At 49.9% G+C, this 17,769-nt stretch overlaps 1 protein-coding gene across 7 annotated transcripts in view; it reads left to right on the top strand.

The window, feature by feature from the left end:
• Positions 1-17,769, top strand: part of efl1 (elongation factor like GTPase 1) — a 62,185-nt gene that overhangs the window by 9,201 nt on the left and 35,215 nt on the right. For all 7 annotated transcript variants that reach the window (XM_081710055.1, XM_081710052.1, XM_035526914.2 and 4 more), the window contains exons 12-15: positions 358-457; positions 6,354-6,505; positions 6,716-6,882; positions 7,693-7,828. In XM_081710055.1, coding sequence (XP_081566181.1) covers positions 358-457; positions 6,354-6,505; positions 6,716-6,882; positions 7,693-7,828 — 555 coding nt within the window. The remainder of the gene's footprint in view (positions 1-357; positions 458-6,353; positions 6,506-6,715; positions 6,883-7,692; positions 7,829-17,769) is intronic.

Genomic DNA, 17,769 nt, shown 5'->3' with positions numbered 1-17,769 from the left:
TCTTGCAAATCTCATCTTTATCCCGCTGCCGATGCCACCGCGTGCCGTGGCTGGTTACTGGACGTGTCCCCTCTCACGGGTCCCTTCCTCAGGACACCGAGGAGAAAAAGAGAAGCTTTTGCCTTTTTCACTCCTCTACGGAGTGTTGGTTTTTTGGGTGGTTTTTCTTGGATGGTTTTGTTTTTTTTTGTGTGTGTGCATACTTTATTTTCCACCTCATGGAAGCCCGTGAAATGACCTCAGATGAAACGAATGGTCTCCCACATTGCCTGCCTGAAACTGGAGGTTGAGGTTGAAGTCAGGGTTAAAGTGCCGTGTCATGCGACTCCCTCATTCCCCTGCTTCCTGTCTTTTCAGCATTCTTGGAGTGTGCGAGTGAAGATGAGGCCCCGGTCATCATATTTGTGTCGAAGATGTTCGCTGTGGACTCCAGGGCCCTCCCTGAGAACAAGCAGAGGTGTGTGAGCCGCCGGCGTCTACCTTGGGGTGGGCCTGTGTGTGACAGTCGTCTGGACCTTTCAGAGTGGCCCCTAATCACAGGGACGTGCAGGCAGGAGCACCTGGGGCCTGTATATTACTCTGTGTGTGTGTGTGTGTGTGTGAGAGAGAGGCTGAAGGTCTCTCAGCCAGTAGATTCAACAAATTTGGCCTAATGGTCCCTGGCCAAACAGTGATCCAGCCATGCCATAAATCAGTAATGCACCATGCTGTCATCTGTGTGTGTGTTGAAAGAGAAGGAGAGAACACCTTGTCTTCCTGAACCACTGGGATGAATGAATGTTTTGCCAGAAATTATGGTGCCAGTGGATGCTGTGATCATGATGTCAGTGCTGTGACCATGGCGCAGGTTCAGGCTAGCGTGACCCCTCATGACCTCTAACTGTAAGACCCTGCGCTGTCCCACTGTCCTGCCCCTTCTCTCTCTCTCTCTCTCTCTCTCTCTCTCTCTCTCTCTCATGTTGGTATGTCCCAGTGAAAGCACCCTTGTGTTTTATTAAATATTACTTTTACTCTAGCGGTGACTTGGTGTTTTCGCTTCGTTTTTGGGCCTCATTGCCTCGAAGCCTTGGGCATTTACCGCGCCGTGTCCTGTTCTCTTAACGCCCGCCGCTGTGCAATAACCTTGCTGTTGTGCCTTTCTTGCAGTGTATTTTAACCTTAACAAAGACAAGTGAGCTTTCTAGACTACCCTGAGGCTACTTTAATCCAGTCTATTATGTTCGAAACAAGCGTTTCCTCTCTGAACAAAGAAAGCTTTGTATGAGAGACAGATGTCTAGGTGTGTAGGTAGGTTTGGAAGTCGCATCGCTGCATCATGGTGTCACCCCTCGCTGTGTTAGTGCCTTGTCCCTCATAGTGTCACTCCTGTTTTTGTTATTATTTACCACTGCCTCTGCCATGTGCTTGAACCTGAAGCTGTGTGGCATCTATCTGTAGCCATTCTTGCGTCCTCCCTGGCTAAACCAACTCTAGAGCTGGTCCAAGTCATGTCAGAGTTCTGCCCAGTTCAGACAGGTTCACGCCTTGACACCTGGGGCTTGTTTTCTGGAGGGCAGGGCCTGGTGTTCTTTAAACCTGAGCACCTGTACAATTTCCTACCAACAGGTTTTGATTGGGATAGGGCGGAGGATTTGATTGGGATAGGGCCACTAAAAACCCACCCTCGTGTTGATTTCCAGCACCACTCCAGGAACATGAGGTCCTTGGCACTGAGGGCACTGGAAGAAACTCCTCAGTACGCACACTAGATGGCGATGTGGGGAAGGTCACCGCTAGTGCAGAAGCTTCTTCGCTCCCGGTTTGACCCGAGAGCAGACGCACCCCGTGGGCTGGCTTGGACCAATGGGTGCAGCTCCTGCATGTCTGCCCCGCCCCTCTGCTCAACCTTAACGAAGCGTGCGCTCTTGTTGCCATTCTGGAGCAGAGTGGTAGTGTGCATCTTTGTTTCCACGAGAACTTGAGTCCACATAAAAGCGCACGCACGCACGCTCACTCATAAAATTTTAAAAACACACGTCAGTCAGTCTTCTCGTGTGCACGTAGGAGTTCAATCCATTTAGCCTCCTTTTCATCGTCAAAAAAGAAATAAAAAATCGGCTGTGCTTAGTGGTTATCATGCAGGCGTGCGATGTATGTATGCAGCTGTGCGGACCTTTTTCTTTTGGGACATCACACACACACAGTCCACCCTTTGAAATAATCTCCCTCTAGCCAATATCGTTGTCTTGATCCTGGTTGGCCTGCACTTCAACAGGCTAATGTTGTTCAACTGCCAGAATTGGGTGGGGGAGATGGGTGGGATGTGGCGGTGTGTGTGGGATTGGATTGGGGGATGGGGGGAGCAGACTTGAAAGCACGAGTAGACCAACGGTTAACCATTAGAAGCAGATGGCCACAGGAAACTGGGAGGAGGCTTGGCGGCCATTACGGCTCTCGGTCTTGTTTTAGTAGCGAGGCCTGCGGAGCATGTGTCCTGAACGAGGAGGCGCTGCACGGCTCCCGTGTAGTTTCCCGACTGGATGCAGGATACAGCTAATGAAGGCCATCCCCCGTTTGCCTGACAAGGGAAGCGTGATTAGCCCCACACACACAACGGTGGTGTGCGAATGGAAGCCAGCTGCTCTCTGGTGGAAGTAACCCAGATGATTTGCATTTGGAAAACTCGGCTTTACTGGAGATTCAGACTCGAAATCTTATGTTTGGCTTTACTGGATGATCTAAAGATTTATAGTTAACTTAGAATTTTATCGGTTTGTCCTCTGCCATAAGTGTGTGTGTGTGACTCTTCTGTGGATGCTTTTTCTTGTACCTTCTCATCGTAATGGTCCGTGCGAGAGCTCAGACAACGTTTGAAAGTCATGTCATGTTGAGTTTTCTCCTTTCTCTCTCTCTCTCTCTCTCACATACACACACACACACACACACACACACACACACACACACACACACACACACACACACACACTTAGAAATTTGCCCCGTCACATGTCCCCTCCCAACACGTCACTCTTTCATACCGAGCCTGGGTCTTGGCACATTGCAGCCTCTGTCACTCGAGCTGCGTGACTCAGCAGGGATTGGAGGACGCTTCATCAGCAGGGACTCGCCTCCCCCACACCCTTCTCTGGGTTCCTTTCGCCTTTCTGTAAGTGCTTGCTAGGGGTCAGGAGGGAGGATCGATCCCGTTATAAAGCTCGGTTCATGAGCGTGGCACTTCTTACAACCCGACATTGAAAGAGAAGATTTTGCCATTTTAGTGTTTAATTAAGGGGTCCCACAGTTTTGCCCACAGTCAGAGCTTTGCTCTGTGGCCAGGAAGGTTTGAGCCAGAATCCACCGGTCGGCATTGGCCCAAAAGCATTTAAGGGGGGGACTGCACTTGTTTGTTTGACTTTTCTCAGCGCGGGCAGGTTTTAGCCCTTGTCTTCTCGGTGCGGTAGCTGTTACGCAGTTGGGCAAGACCATGAAACGGGAACTGGCAATGCCTAAATGGAGAGGGTTATAGTGGATTTCGCACACAACATGAAGGAAGAGTTCTAAGACAGTAAAAGGAGTAGAAGGACAGTATTCAGAGAGAAGCCCTCCAAGACTGTTGCAGTAGAGCAGGTCCCTTAGGTTCATCCACGCGTGCCGTTCCTTGAGGAAGGACCTTTCGAAAAATCAAGCCTCTCGAAACGTACTCGATCTTCAAAGAGTCGTTTCTCGGGGAAACTTTCGGTCTGCGAGGGAATTCTGCGTTCAGCCCAGCCGGAGATATTGGACCCGCCGTGTGTCGTCGTCGTCCCCCCCAACCCCCCCCCCCCCCCCCGACATGTCACTCCGCGCGTCTCCGACGGTTTTGTACTGAGCCATGGCACTCTGCTTGACAAACGCAGATCGTGGTGGACAGGGAAAGCGTGCGCGGCCCCTTGGGTCGGCGCGTTCGCCAAATGTCCGGCCCGCTCCCTTCCTAACCCCTGCTCCGTGCACCTACTGCATGCAGAATTCATCCAGTCAGAGTGCGGAGTTAAAGCCTTTCCGAGAAAGAGGCAGCGGTGGGATTGTGGAATTCTTCAGCTAGTGTGAGCGAACGGATCAGTGCAGCATTTGCAAATCAGGTCGACTGGCGAGAGGTCTCCCCCCCCCCCCCCCAAGCCAGCTGAATGAACTCTCTGGGAACCTGCGAGACGACCATGTTGCGTCAGCTGTGGGGTTGCCATAGTGATGATTGTGTGTGTCTGTGTGTGTGTGTGTGAGAGAGAGAGAGTCAGTGCGTGGGAGTGTCAACCTTTTGCGCTTTTCCTCACGGCTGGGCACTTCTGTGTTCTTGTGTCTGATTGGCTAATGGAGCTGCAGGTTTTTTAGTAATGGCACAAAGCAGTCGACAGGCAGAAATTGCCACGTCTGTCTTTACCCGACGCACAAGCACACCTGGAAAACGTCCTCTGCCATCACTGCACCATGAACCGTGCTCTGATTAGAAATGGCTCTGTGTACAAAACATTTCTGAAGAGACATGATGGAGTTCAGTCACATATTTATTACAAGACCAAATCAGAACCTTTAATTTTGGATCATCTAGCTCAGAGCAAGAGGTCATAAAAATTAATAGTTGATAAAATGTCTAGTTTTCAGAATTCCCAGCATCAATGTCCCATACCAGTGACTTGCACTTAAGGTGTAAAATATTGGCCATCATAAAACCAGTGTGCCAAACCATTGATCTCTGATTCACGGACGGGTTTAAAACCAGTATACAAGTCCGTGTCCATCACTTCACGACTGCAGTGTCCATGTTTGTATACAAAACAACAACAACAAAACTATTATGAATAAGCCACATTTTAAGGCCAAGGGGGGTGCTAGTGTAGTCATGCGCTAGAGGAGATGAGAAGTGAGGAACAGGAGAACAGGACAGTGTGTGTGTGTATGGCTGAGTGTAACCAGTTATTGGTATAAAACAGGTTGTAGTGTATGCTAGCTGTGCCGTTACTGAACACCTCATGCTCAACAACACTTACTTTTTTTTTTTTTTTTTGTTGTTGCTGTCAAAATGGTTTTTCTCGCCTCTCCATGGCTGGCATCATTCACACGCGGGGGACGCAGTCCAGGTGCAGGTCATAAACCTCCACCGCCACTCCAGAGCTTCATCAGCGCCGCCCCACCTGAGCTCTGGCAGCCACGGTCTCCCTCTCGTCAGAGAACCCTAGGTTCTCTCCGCCCTCCACCGTCCTCTGCTGCACGGCAGATCCCTCCTCAAGATCGCGTTTCTGGTCTGGCACGAAGGCCCGCCGGTCAGCGTCTCAACCCCGGCCCCCGCTCGCGTAGAAACAGGGCTGCGAAGCGGAGCGTTGCTAAATGGAGGTTCCTCCTGTGCACTCATTGGACACAGGCATTTGCTCCCGTCCAATGGCAGGAGGCCAGAAGCGCTGCCACCCGCCGCTGCGGTAGCAGGGGACGGCGTTCGTGGCGCCGACTGGCACAGAAAGACCGTGGGCCGTAGGCGCGTGTTTATATACGTGTAAACTCCTAAGCCATACAACGGTTAACACTCACATAAATACTCACATTCTGTGCTGTAAGACGCTGTTAAGTCCAGGCTTCAGGCAGGGAGGTCTGCTGTCCAGCCAGACTGCGGCAGCACCCTGTGTGTAGTGTGCTTAACCTCCCAAGTAGCCTTGCATATGTTTTGGTGACTGGCTCTACTGGCTGGTCCTTTGCTCGATTGTTTCCTAAGCAAAGCCCATAGCAAAAATGTCCTAATTAATTCACCTCCACCTAACCCTTTTTTTTTTTTTTTTTTGAAAAAACCAGGGCCAATCCAAAATTGCTTACGCTGCTGTTTTTTGGCCGCTCTCCCTTACGACTGTTATTTTACACCATAACGACTTGGAGGTTCGCTCCTGTGCCTTTCGGTTCGATCATCAATGCAGAATTTCCACCTAATGGCGTACACTTGTTAAAATTCCTGCTGTCGTGTGCCCACACAAAAGCAGGATTTTGTAACCTGACCTTTTCCGCTTTTTCCAACACGCTTTAATAAATTAGTCCACCCACAGAACGGCTGGTGGTTATACAGTACAGAAAGGTAAGTTGGCATATTGGCTGAGAGTGAGAACAGCATGGAGGTAAATACGTCAGCAGTGGTGCAGGTGGTGCTGCTGTTGGTGGAGTGTTCTGTGGGTTTTCCAAGCCTGATCCAGGTGGTTAGTGGGTAATATAGTTTTACAGCGGTTAAGGTACTTGACTTGTAATCGAAAGGTTGCTGGTTCAAGCCCCACCACTGCCAAGTTGCCACTGTTGGGCTCAATTGTAAGTAGCTTTGGATAAAAGCGTCGGCTAAATGCCATGAATGTAAATGTTTTGCCTTGCAGGCCTTTGACTCAGGAGGAGCTTTCCCAGCGCCGGGAGCTGGCCCGACAGAGGCACGCCGAGAGACAAGCAGCCAATCAGAGCTCCGAAAGCACCGAGACAGCCATTGGTGGGAGTGGTCAGACAGCAGTCACAGCCAATGACACCGGTCCAGGCAAGGAGCGAATTCTGTTTAGAGCGTGAGTGTGTGTGTGTCTGTTCGTTCCCATTCTACCCTGCTCACCTAGACTAAATAAGGAACTACATTCAGCTTATAGCGTTATGGCTTATACGTGGACTTTATCTTCACTGTGTGTGTGTGTGTGTGTGTGTGTGTGTGTGTGTGTGTGTGTGTGTGTGTGTGTGTGTGTGTGTGCGCCTGCAGACGCCGATGCGCTGTGCGCTCAGACTGAGGCTCTGGCAGCGAAGGCGTCGGTGGAGGGGCCGCGGAGAGAGCACTTTGTGGCGTTTGCACGGGTCTACAGCGGCGTGGCACGTCGGGGGCGGAAGGTGTTCGTGCTTGGCCCCAAATATGACCCCGCCCTCGCCACGGTGAGCGCTCTCCCATGCTAATACTGAGCTTTCATGCTAATTAAACCATCTAGCACTTGGCATGAGCTCACTGGCATAATTCATATCTTCTCCAGTAAGTCATTTTGTTATGGGCGGGAGAAATAGTAATACACTGATGCCTTTTGTTAAATATTAATAAAGTGATGCCTTCTGTTAAATATTTATTCTGCGATGCCTTTTTGTGATGGTTTTAGACAAACCCCATTACAACAAAGCACTTTCAGGCACTTCTAGACGTATCCTAATGTTAACCAATCAAAGCCTTTTAGTATTACTCACGTGGCTGTACTGACAGATGGGTGGAGGGGTGGCCTTGGGTCTGGACCCTAGAACTTCAGCAGGGAGAACAGGCCCGATGTAAACGCGAGGACCGTTTATGTATCCAGACCCCAACACCCTGACCCGCTTAGTAACTTTTAGAAATGGCAGTCGTTAAAAACCCAAACAAACCCCCATCCATCCTGAAAGCTCCTCCCTATGTTCGGGGTTAATGTGGTGTGAAGACCCAGACGCTCTGGAGATGCATCGTGTGGTAGACCTGTAAAGAGAAAAAGTTCCTTCATGTTGGTATTGCTACTGCTGATCTCAGGCCAGTTCTTAAAGTTTGTCCTCTGATGGTTAATTCTCTGAACTTTGTAGGGTTTTGTAGGGCACACACAAGCGAGCTTTGTGAAGACCATCGTCTTGGCTGCTTGTCTGTGTACCTCTTTTTTGCCTGTGGATTTGGGTGGCTTAATCTTTTTTCTTTTTCTTTATTTTATCCCTCCCTCCCTCCATCCACTCCGCCAGTTGCCACGCGGCTGTTTCCCGGACGACGCCCCTCCCTCTGTGCCCCACATGGCCAGCTGCACCCTGGAGCGCCTCTACCTTCTGATGGGCCGTGAGCTGGAGGAGCTGGATGAGGTACCAGCAGGCAACGTTCTGGGTAGGTGCCCCCGGTCACCGGCTGATCCCAGATCAGCGTTTGCCGCTTCCTAACCCCACCCACCCGTGTGCAGGGGAGCAGCCCAAGCTAAGGTTCAGTGGCTGGAGAACTGGCACCTACTACTCTTCTGTTCCTTTCTAAAGTATCTGCTCTCGGTTTGTTTTGCTTTCGTGGTCGTCCCCTCCGCCGGCGCTCGTCAGACGCCAAAAATGTTTGCCGTTCCGCTTCACCACTTCAATGTCAGTGCTCTCTGTAATTTCGGTCACATGCCCGGTCTCTCATTTTTCTGTGCATTTCCTCGCCCAAGCGCTTGGTACGATAACTGGTCTTGCCGAAGGTGACGTAGGCGGAGATCTTCCGGCCGGGAGCTTTGACGTGAGTCCACCTGTGTGTGGACTCCTGAGCCGTGTCCTGTTGTCCTTGAATGTCCATGCTGACCTTTGGTGTGACGGGGCAAACGCGACTCCACCCTCTCTGGAGGGCGAGGCATCAAGACCTCCCCAGATGGAGACCGGCTGGGGTCGAGCCGCCGAGAAATATTCAAATTTATAATCTGAATGGGCCTGTTGCCCTGGTAACGGTGGTTATCTAAGGACATTCGGAAGAATGCTTGTTTCATCCCAGCCTGTCTGCACATGTTTGAAGGAATAAAAAAATTACCTTTACATTTGACCTAAAAACAGACAGAAATTGTGAAATGATTGAGAGAGAGTGAATGTAAGTGCTTCTCTGGGGGATGACTGTGTGTGTGTGTGTGTGTGTGTGTGTGTGTGTGTGTGTGTGTGTGTGTGTGTGTGTGTCCTAACAAAGCAGTGCTGTCAGAAGTGATCTCAGATGTAAATTATGCATCTAAGATAATCTCCCCTCTCTCTCTCCCTCCTTCCGTTTTTTGCCTTTGTCTGTCCATACATTTCTGTGCACTTTTATGTTGGTTGTTCCGACACCGGCACTGTGCCTGACGTGTGTGTGCGGGTGGGGATTGTGGGTTGGAGTTCTGTGCAGTCTGATGAGGTACATCAGCTGGAGCCCACAGTCCGATTAAAAGCTTCAGACGGTGCGGGGGCACTTGGCCAGAGATCTAACGGTATGAATCTTGTGATTCATGTCCAGGCCTTAACCCCCCCCCCACCCCCCAACCAGAGCAATTAACTGTAATTTATGGAGCTCGGCGTTGGTGCACTCCTACATCTGTAGCTGTGTTGTGTAGAGTCAGGAATGAACTTCCGTTTACCCCCTTTGATTCGCTTCACGCGTGCGTGTCCGAAAGCTCTCCGGTGCTATGACTGCAGGGTTTTGGTAGGGTCCTGTCAGGTCCCTTCAAATGTTTTCGCCTGCTCACTGCTTTCACCCGATTGGCTGTCGAGAGAAGGCCCGGCCCGTTTGGGTCCCACCCCTTCCGTTACGAACAAGAAGAGCGATAACGTATCCAGGTCGTTTTCTGACTCTCGGAGCGGCACGCTCCTCAGTAATGGCTTTGGCGGGGCTTAGTGTCCTGCGTTAGGTTTCACAGCAACCAGAAGGATGTGCGCAACCTTTTGTGTGACCTCAGAAACTCGCCGTTTGTAATGATTCGTCATTTCGTCGTTTGGCCGTGGATTACGCACCAAGGTGGTGCGTTCTGCTAATTGACCCTCCAACAAACTGTCTAATGAGAGAGCTGGTGAAGGAAGGGAAAGCACAAAGGGAAAGGAGAGGAGAGGAGTATGGGGGGAGTTGGGAGAAAGGAAGAAAGATTTGTCTTTAAACCACATGACCGAGAGAAAGGGGCCGTTTGACCGCAGCTTGGCCAAGCGGCACCCCCAGAAGACGCCACCCAAACCAGACAGCCAATCAGCTGCAGACCTCCCGCCCCACCACATCACACGCAGCACCCAAGTACCCACACACCACAAATTCAAACGCTGCTCATCAGGACCGTGTCACACAGCTCTGGCATGGAGAAGAAAGGAGAGAGAGGGAGAGAGAGAGCGAGAGAAACGCACCACATACCACTTTATATATTGTATTTCAGTATCCTTCCAGCTGGTTAAAGTAGCGAACACAGGAAATGAAGTCACCAGCGATATTTATAGTGTCTTTCCTTGGTTGAACTCATTTTCAACACGAGATGAATTCAGGGAGAGAAGTTCAAGGAGCTGTGTTGTCAGGTGCTTCGGTTTTAAAACACACAGTTAAACAGATCCGTTCAGTCAGCGTTCTGCCCCTCACCGATGCCGTTCACAGGTGGAGTAAGCAAGGCAGGTTTCGCGCACGCGAAGTTTACGAAGTTCGGCGCTGCAGGTACAGTGTGCTAGTGTTGGCAAGGAGAAATAAACGTGACATGAAGCCAGCGCTTTGCTGTCCACTTTCCCTTTCTTGCGGTTGTCGTTAAATCGGTCCGATACTGAGACGCTTGCTGTGTTTGTATGTAGATGTGATCCTCCGGTCACCGCATCTGCGTGCGCGGCCTAAAGGCCGTCAGTACAATGCAACAGGGTGACGAGAATTGATGTCCGAGTCTCCAGTCCTGTTTTTCCCTCACTGTGTATGTGCACGCATGTCCATGCTCACAGGCACTCTGCTACTGGGTGATGTTTGGATTTCTGCCGCAGTAGTTCTGCAGAGGTCCGATAATCTGATTATGATTGGTAAGAGCTTTTTGCCGAATGTGATTCTATTAGCTCGCTGCATCTGAGGCCCAGGGCAGGAAGTCTGCTTCAGTCTCTGAGCCTCCGCTGCATCGCCTGTGCCTGTACATCGGTCTGCTAATGCGCTTGTATTTGGTTGGTTGGTCTGTTTCTCTCTCCCACCATCCATTCTGAAATAATTGATTTTCATTCATGTAAAATTGCGTCGGTCACTCAAATATCTCTCTCCTGTCCGCCTCCGTCTATCCCACCTTTCTCTGCCTCCATCCCCCCCCGCGCTCTCTCTCCCTCATCACCACTTTTCTCTGCTTCCACCCTCTTTTTCTAACCCTGTCTCTGCCCCGCCCTCTCTTTCAGTCTCTCTCTCTCTGTCTGTCTCTCTCACTCCATCTCTGTCCCCGTATTTCCGTCTCGGTCTCCCTCGCTCTCTGTCTCTGCCATAAACGAGTGTCGATCCTCTGCTTTCCCTGTCCAACTCCAAGCCACCAAATCCGCTTTGTTCCTTCCCAGACAGTAATTCCAGTCATATGTTTTTCATCCAATGTGTGGAAATATCCCCTGCACACAAGCATTAAATGGCTTAATTTTATGAATCATTAAACGCTGTGACCAGAAACGTGGTGTACTGTTTGCTTAATGGAGATTAAGTTGTTAATTATGTTATTTCGCGTTTGCCGAATGACTGCGAAAGAGCTTCAGGCTTCCTGAGAATACTCTGTGATATCTGATACTCAAATGGGCTTTTAAGGCTCTGTGCTTATTTTGTCATTAGCCATTTCTGTCTTCCCAAATTCCTGGTGGTTGGAGCTGATCCGGTGTTGGACTTGGCCGTCACTCTGTTTTCAGCGGCTCCTGCTCGGAGCTATTGGGCCTTCTCGGGTCACGGGCTGCTCGGCTCGAAAGCGAGAGAAAACCAGGCGCCTAAACGAGTGCACAAACAAACGCGACCGTTCACCGAGCGACCGTTCACCGAGCGTCCCTCCACGATGGGGGACGGGGAACGTGAGGGACTCACCGTCTGTCTCTCTCCGTGACGTCTCTCTCCATTGCTACCGAATCCCCTGCTGGTTTCCTGAAACGTTGCGGTGGTGTTTGATTTGAAAGCTCGCCCTGCCTGGCGTCTGCCGTTCGGCAGCACAAGTGTGTCGGACAGTGGCGGGATTCCACGGCCAAAGCAGCGTGGGGTCAGGGGGTAGGTGTCCGTAATCCTCCGCCGCCAGCTACACCAGCGCTCACAGGCTGAGCTTCTGCAGGACCGTCCACTCCTGGTGGAACACGGCCGACCTTGGCAGTCAACGGATCGGTCACGCCCGCTCAAGGTTGGAAGTTTACTCGGCCGGAATGTAGGCAATTATGGGCAGGAATGCTGGCTGCCACAGTTAACGGTTTTCACCATATTAAACCGAAACTCTGCGGTGATGAGTATGCAATTTATCCACTGAAATGAGCTTTGTACGTGAAATAACATTTGCTAAATTGAATGCGGTTTAATGTTACGAAGCGCTAGCCATTAACACACAAAGGGTATTTCCTTCAAAACGGACCCAGTGGATGTTTCTTTTGTGTATGGTGGTGCAGCTGGTATTAAAATGTTTTGTTTGTTTTTGGAATAAAGGCACTGGTTGCAATTGTTAAATTCTCTCTCTTTTTTTTGTCTGCAGTTGACCAGCCGATTATAGTGATTAACTCAGAATAGGCCTACAGTCAACGTCCGACCCCGGAACAATTTTGCCGAGATTTCCAGATAGTGTGGTATACTCTGCAGCCGTCTAGCTTTGTCCCTAGTCGTGCAACTCTCTTTCAGCTGGAAAGAGTCGGAAAGAGAGGCCAGGCCTCGTAAAGATCTCCCTTGGTCCCCTCGGTGCTCATCTGCGCCCTGATGGTCATAGTTTTGAAGATGACTCCCACGTGCCCACCCACGCAACGTTCCATTGGAGTGGGAAACGCAAGAGTCCCATCAGAAGCCGAAAGAGACCCCTGTAGGTCGGCGGAGTCGATCGCGCCTGTCAGGCAGAGACAAGGCGGTAGACGATTACGGCCCAGCAGCGGTCGGTGCTGGGCCGGTGCTGCTGGCTGGTGCGTCTGATGTGGCTAAGGAGGCTGGCCCGTGGCCACAGGGTCCAGAGATGAGACTGGCTGCCATGCTGGGACAGAGATCGTTAACATGCATTCAGGGCAATTTTATGAAGCCATTATTCTGTTTGTGTGTATGTGGTAGTGTATAGACAGATCAATGGCAGATGAGCTGTTTCATGGCAGTCAGATTTTCAGTTGTCTAGGACTTCCCCTTTCCCCTCTGAAAGTAATGGTCATGAAGTGCCCTGCTCTGAGTCCCACCCTCACCAGTATGTGGTGCTCACTGCCCTGAGGGATTTTCTCTCCTTTTTAAAATTCTTTCTCAGCCTCCTCGCTCTCATTTTTTTTTTCATACTCTTTCTATCTTCTGTGACTTTAAATTTTTGACTCTTGTGAATCGTGGCATTTTCTGTTGCTCACATCAAGAGCTCTGTTTTGGAAACAGGGGAGGTTGGTGGGTGTGTGTGTGTGTGTGTGAATTTTGGCACGGTGAGTTCTCGTTTCTCATTTCCAAGAAAATAAGCATCTTGAATCTGGCAACCTTTTTCCACACCATTAAATGTCCAGGTGAACCCTGTCCTTGGTGGGGCAGTAGAACTGGCCCTGTGTCGCATGTTGCCAGGTTGGCTCCATCTACCCTACTACACGTTCTGTGCTTTCCTTTGTTTTCCTCTCACCCACTTAAACCCTTCTCCTTTCCTCCAGTAGATGGCGCCAGAGAGACAGACCAAAAGCCTGGCTGCTTTTGTCTTTTGCTTTCCTCTTTCTAAGGGAGAGAGAAATAAAGTAGAGAAGCAGCTCTGGGATCAGCTCATGAGCTTTCATCACATTTGTGCCTGTCTGAGCTCTCCAGCCCTACAGACTGGTCAGTGAGAGGAGAGACAGAGGGCATCGGCGCTGAAGGGAGAGTTATGCCCTTTCTGATTGGACCAGCATGTGGTCCGAAGCTTCCTTCATAATTGAACAGAGAATAATAAAAACATTCTACTCCAGCGCCAAGACGACAAGAAGACATGTCTGTGATGTTTTCATGTAATGTCATTTCCCTGTGTTTATGTAAGCCTGGGCTACAGGACCTGAGTGGAGTCACGGCGGCTTTGTGCGCCGGTGTGTTTGGCAGCGTGTTTTATGTGAAGGGCTTTGTGGAAATGGGGGGGGAGAGAGAGACAGAGAGAGAGGGAGAATATGAAAGCAAGACGGGAGAGATTCTGGATGCTCCAAATGGAGCACACATGCTAATGCTATTAAGCAGGACGGATTGCTGAGTGCAGTGATTTGAATCTCCATTTCTCCACATGTTCTACAACGCCAGCCCTTAACTCAAAACAAACCCAGGGCAGGCGGCTCACGCATGCATGTACACACACACACACACACACAACACACACAACACGCGCACACACACAAACACAGCCACTTTATTCTATTCTCAATGGTTCCATGTGCGTTTTAAGAACACCTTTTAAAAATAATAGCATGCGTTGCCAAATCTATGGCATTTGCACAAACTCAAATAAAAAGTGATTTGGCATCTCCCAGTCATATGTGGCGGGACATGAGCTTACAGCTCTTTAAATAACACCCATACACCCAGGGCTTTTCCCCGGCTAGCATAAACACTCCGCACTAACTGCCAGGCTGGAGACACCTCCTGGATCAGACTGCGTTCACCGCGTTCGTCGTAGCAGTCCAAACAAAGCAGTGTTTGGCTCACCGTTGGGCGGTCGAAGATGAAGCTTAGTCCCCCAAGCCTCATACTGTTTAGGCTTGTTTGGGTCATTTTGGGCATGGCTTCTAGCCGTGTGTGTGTACGCATGCGCAAGGTGGTTGGGTAAGTGTGTGTGATGGATTTCATTGTGGTTTCTCACACACAGGCCAAAGGCAAGTTCAGAAAATTTGTTTTCTTCTCTTTCTTTCTTTCTTTCTTAAAAAAAGGAAAACTTTCCTTTAATGTAGGAATAAATTTATGCAAAAAAGCCATGAAATGTAAACGGAATAAGATATTAGAACAACAGCGTTATAGTGAAGTTAAACAGTTCTCTATAAACGGTTTGATCAGCTTGTGCTGTGGTTTCGAGTGGGTTAGACAGTCGAAATAAATACACCCCCCGCTAATATTCCACCCACATAGCTACAAACAGGACACAGAATAAACCCGCAAGTCCTTAGGTGGAAACCTGCTCTTAAACCAGCGCGGGGCAGCTGGTGTTCACCTCGATTCTCCAGCTCAGACGCTAACGCGTGTTAACCGCTGCCAGTGACGTCCGCGTCCGGCTGGGCCTCCCGTCGGTCAGGGCCACCCCCGACTGCACCGCCAGTGCCGGTCAGCGTCCGCCGAGACGCCACCGAACGGGCTCTCTGACGGCAGCTGCTTGGCTTGTTAGCGACACGCTAACGCGCCGTGTTCGCGAAGCCCGTCCGAGGCGACGGGTCGGACGGAGCGCTAGCTGGGGACGATTCTTCGCCGTTGCATCACCTCCGCAGACGTGTAAAAGGCAGCTTCCTTGCCTCCGACTTGAATTTTGTTCCGTCCCTAAACTGCTCGTTAAAGATTCCCAGAACCCCGCAGGGAGGAGGAGGGGGATGTCAGGGAAAATTGGGCTAATTTCCTCGGCTCTGGGTTTCTGTTCGCCTGTAATGTTTTTTGCCCCTTTTTCCTGCCCCCTCGTCTCAGGCCCAGTGCTGGGCTAAATTTAGCTCCCTTGTTCCCGGGCTGAGTGGAAGGCGGCGGGGAGAGTGGCTCACCAGCCTGGCAGGGTGGCTAATAAGCAGCGCTGTCCCTCTGGGTTTCCTCTAATAGCCAGAGGTTTTAACAGGAGTGCAGCTGCAGCAACAGAGCCAGAATGGTGTTCTGGGAGCCACGCCAGCCAGCTAGAGGTACAGTTGCTCTGTCACACTCCGGCCAGGCCTGGCACCGTGAAGCCCTTTGTCCTCTTGGCTCTCTCTCTCTCTCTCTTTTGTTTTAAATGACACACTGATGCAAAATATATTTTTAGAGATTTGTGTGAGAGGGGTGTGTATTAAACGTTAAAATATACTTTAAAATATGTTTGTTTGAATTAAAAAAAAACAACAACTATTAATCATATCAGTATCAGTGTGTGATGTTTGTTGAAATATCTGCCAGTACCTGCACGTCAATGGTTCGATTTTAGTCCGTGTCTGCTAGTGGAACCAGACTGTTTTGTAAACGGCACAGTGTGATTGTCAGTCATTGTAAGGTCTTAATCGACCTAAACTTCATCTAGGCTGCTGTTTATGTAAACGGGGCTATAAATGGACTGCTCTTTCACACAGCCTGCTAAAAAGCTCGTTAAGACGGCCGTGACAGCCGTGCGCATGTAAACACGGTCAGTGAAATGCAAACCTTTGCTCGGGTTTAAGAAGGCGCTCGTACGTGGCCCCGAATAAAAGCAGCGCGTTCTTTCGAGTCAGTCTGACTTGGTATAAAAGAAACTGTTATTTACAGTATGTTATGAATGTTTGTTCGAAACCTCCCCAGCCAGGTCTATTATTACACTGCGCGTTAAGAAGCTCCATCTATATATCGTCAGGTGCCTTCAGCCTCATAGGCGAAGTCGTTCGGTGACTTGTGGCGATATCCGGAAAACGATTATTAAATGCCAGCGAGAAGGCTGCGACCATATTTGTTAACCTTCTCATCTGTGTTGTGATATTTGCATGTGGAAATTCCTCCATTATTGCTTGCGGTGCAAGGAAAACGGGTTAGACTGGCGTTTCTGGGACGGATCATTTTAGAACATCAAGCTGGGAAACGTACGCGTTGGCACGTGCGTACTGGTGCGTCCCTGCCTTCCCCTGCAGGCAACACGTTTATGGTGGTTTGTGACGTCTACCGGAAAGATCCGCTATGCAGCCTTCAGTCAGAAGCTCGTTTTGCTGGTCCCTGTCCGTCAGGAGCCACTAGAGCTCCCAGCCCGGTCTGAAAAACAAACCACTTCAGAGACTGTCACTGTCTGATGTCAGAGAGAAATGTCTTTGAATTTAATAGTCAGTCTTTGGGGTGGATTAAGCAGCCTGTTTTAATGATTTAAAAAAAAAACAAAAAAAAAAACTGCTCACCCATACAGCTTCTGCTCTGAGTACTTCCCGTTGAACGATGCAGAGTAGTTTATTGGCATTTCCACGAGCACCTTACAAAAGTGTTTTCTTGTCTCCATGTTATGTTCCCCTGAAATTGTTTGGAGTTCTGCAACCGAATTCCACCAGCAGCCAAACACAGAGGCCGCGGGCCACACGCCTAAACTTCGCCTAGACTGCGCTGTGCCAGCGCGGGACTTGGGACACATCAGACCTCATCTGGCCGGATTCACTTCAGGTTGACAGTTAATTCCAGTTGACTCAATCCATGCTGGGAAGAGGCAAACCAATTTGTGAAAGAGTTTTGTTCCTTTCTCAGTCCCTGGCACAGATCAGCGTACAACCCTCAGGAGCAGTTTGTGGGCCAGAACCCCATGGCTTCCGGACCGTCCTCCAACAGAGCAGGGAAAGTGTCATCGAGGTCACGTCAGGCATGGCTTTAACCTGATCACACTTGTGTAGAACACTTGGCACTAGCGATCATGAGCAAGATGGTGTTATGGAAATGACGTCTTCTCTCAGCTTGTTACGTTGTCGTAATTGCCCTAGTTTGAGAGAGTTTTCATCACAATGACTTGCAGCTTGCAAATGATCGCAACTTGTCCGTGACAAATCTCGTGTCTGAACTGGGCCAAAGACATCATCCTCTGTTTGTCTCCTTCAGTTGCTTGCTCTTTGTTGTGCGTTTGGTTTTTGTTTTATTTTTTTTGTTTTTTGACGCATTCCGGGCGTAGTCATTAGGCTCCTGCTGTCTCCCTTACAGACCAGACAGTAGATCACCTCGGCGCTGTACGTGTTATTTTTGATATGAACTTTCATTATGGCCCTTGGGTATGTATTTAGGCCAAACAATGACACATTTTATTCACAAAGCACTCAGCTGTCTCCTTGCCTGTTGAGTCTTCTTCGCGACCAGAACCGTGTCTTGTGGACTTGCATGATTCATGTTTAAACAGTCATTCCTGTATATTCGGCACCAAGCAGGTTCATTTGTTGATTTGTTGGGGGGACACTTCCCCCCCCCCCCCCATTTGAAGCTTTTCCTCTTGAAGCTTGTTCTGCCCTGACTGGACACTACATGCAGAAATTTGCACTCGTTAATTGTCCTGAATTAACCACCCAAATCCAGCATCTTGC

This window comes from Electrophorus electricus, chromosome 3 (genome assembly GCF_041902795.1).
Source record: "Electrophorus electricus isolate QZ-2024a chromosome 3, ASM4190279v1, whole genome shotgun sequence".
Taxonomy (NCBI): Eukaryota; Metazoa; Chordata; class Actinopteri; order Gymnotiformes; family Gymnotidae; genus Electrophorus; species Electrophorus electricus.
This window is presented reverse-complemented; position numbering and strand designations above follow the sequence as displayed.